General features: G+C 60.1%; 1 protein-coding gene across 1 annotated transcript; it reads left to right on the top strand.

Annotated features, from left to right (window-relative positions):
* Nucleotides 1–251: 251 nt before the first annotated feature.
* On the top strand, nt 252–1,280 carry HSPB7 (heat shock 27kDa protein family, member 7 (cardiovascular)). The gene is made up of 3 exons (XM_009995745.1): nt 252–306; nt 578–711; nt 1,085–1,280. Exons 1-3 carry the CDS (start codon nt 252–254, stop codon nt 1,268–1,270), a joined length of 375 nt encoding a protein of 124 aa, XP_009994047.1. The 3' UTR covers nt 1,271–1,280.
* Nucleotides 1,281–1,905: the final 625 nt, after the last annotated feature.

Genomic DNA, 1,905 nt, shown 5'->3' with positions numbered 1-1,905 from the left:
TTTTTTTACGAGGCCTTGGCAGGCGCCCAGGAGCCCTAACGAGGCTTTAAAAAGCTCGTCAGGACTCTTCCCCCCTGCAAAACAGAACTGATCCCGCTTGGTCGTGGCCGGGAGGGAGAGGAGGAGGTAGAGGAAAGGGGTTCACTCTTCGTCCCCAGCAGGATCTGGGGTGAGAGGTCGGGGTGGGAAGCGGTGGCTGAAGGTGGGAGCCTCGGCTGCATCCTGAGCAGAGAGCAGCTTTCACCTGCACTATGGACCTTTTTGGGAGCTTTGTCCGGCCCCATGGAGAGAGTTTGGGGTTCCCAGGTGAGTTTTTTTTAGGGTGGTGGGGGGATCACCCCGTTTTTAGGGCTGGGGGAAGGAGCAAACCGGGGGTTTGGTGATGCCTCTGCCCCTCGCACCGGTACAGCCGCGTCCTGGGCAGCTGGGGCAGTGGGAGAGGTGGTTGGATCCTCACCAAAATGTGGTCATGGCCTCAGGATACATTATGGGGGGGTCCTCTCAACACCCTCCCCTAAGAAGCATTCACGGGGGATCCCCCAAGAGCTGTGGTGATGACCCCCTTCCTCTTCAGCAGCTCGTCCCAGCAGCACGGGCGCAGTGAAGACCCTGGGCAACACTTACCAGTTCACGGTGGACGTCAGCGACTTCGCCCCCGAGGACATCATTGTCACCACCTCCAACAACCAGATCGAGGTGCATGCCGAGAAGGTGGGTGCTCCCTCCCTTCCCCACTCACCCCCAAAGTCAGAGGGACCCCCAGACCCTCAGCCCACCTCCTACCAGTCCCAGCTGTAACCCTGGTGAGCTTCAATTGACAATTCCCTCTTTTTGCCCCATATTTCACCAGAGCAAAGCCCATGAGACCCAACAAGCTCATGCCTTGTAATTGTACTTCTCCCAGGGGGGGTGAGAACTGAAGAAAAACCCCACCTTTTTGTTCCCCCTTGATGCCACCCACCTGTCCCCTCAGGAGATCATCACCACCACACACAAGGTGCCACGGGGAACGAGCCCTCCCCGTTCCCACTTGCTCCCCAAAATTGACCTTTTTCAACCTGATTTCCCCCCTCCCCCCGCTCAGCTGGCTGCGGATGGCACGGTCATGAACACCTTCACCCACAAGTGCCAGCTGCCCGACGATGTGGATCCCACCTCGGTGTCCTCCTCGCTGGGGGACGATGGCACGTTGACCATCCGGGCGCAGCGTCGGCCCGCCAAGCACACCGAGCACGTCCAGCAGCTCTTCCGGACTGAGATCAAGATCTGAGGGGGGGGGGGTCCCTGCCCCATCCCCCTCCCTCATTCATTAATGATTTGGGTAACTGGGGAAGGAGGTGGGATGGGTGGGGAGGGGATGGGAAGGCTCCCCATGCCGAGGGCAGGTGAGACGCATCCTGTTGCCCATCGGAGAAATTCCAGAGGGGAGTCCTGGCTCTGGTGGTTTTCAGGGAAGATCCAGCGTGCCAAGAGCTTGGCTGGGAGCGAGGAGCAAGTTTCCCTTCCCTGATCACCTGCTGGAGCTTGTCCCTGTATATACAGCCTGTGATAAATTATTGACAACTCCCGACTGCCGCCGCCTCCCGTTTCTTCGCCTTTTCCCGATGATTTCTCCCTAAAAGGGCTGTGGGTTCAGCCCCGAGGGGTGTCTCGCCGAAGGATACCACAAGTAATTCCTCCTTCCCAACGAACCCGGGGCGAGGAGCCGCCCTGGCTCCCCCCTGGTGCCCACAGCCCCGTTTATTTCCAGCCCGGGGTGACTCATTCCTTCCCCGCTCCATTCCAGAGCCCTTCCCGCGGCCGCTCGGCCCACCTGGAAAGGCACCAACTCCTCCTCCTCCTCCCCTCGCCCACCAACCAGCACCCAAACCCCCCCGGGGGGACCCCCGAAGAGTTCAGACGATG

The sequence above is a fragment of the Chaetura pelagica genome, unplaced genomic scaffold, assembly GCF_000747805.2.
Source record: "Chaetura pelagica isolate M959 unplaced genomic scaffold, ChaPel_1.0 scaffold234, whole genome shotgun sequence".
Lineage (NCBI taxonomy): Eukaryota > Metazoa > Chordata > Aves > Apodiformes > Apodidae > Chaetura > Chaetura pelagica.
This window is presented reverse-complemented; position numbering and strand designations above follow the sequence as displayed.

Excerpts from the sequence above, each read along its gene's own strand:
- HSPB7 (XM_009995745.1), top strand. The coding sequence starts at position 252 with ATGGACCTTTTTGGGAGCTTTGTCCGGCCCCATGGAGAGAGTTTGGGG. Across the intron at positions 307-577 it reads AGAGAGTTTGGGGTTCCCAG|CTCGTCCCAGCAGCACGGGC; the intron begins GTGAGTTTTTTT and ends CCTCTTCAGCAG. Across the intron at positions 712-1,084 it reads TCGAGGTGCATGCCGAGAAG|CTGGCTGCGGATGGCACGGT; the intron begins GTGGGTGCTCCC and ends CCCCCCGCTCAG.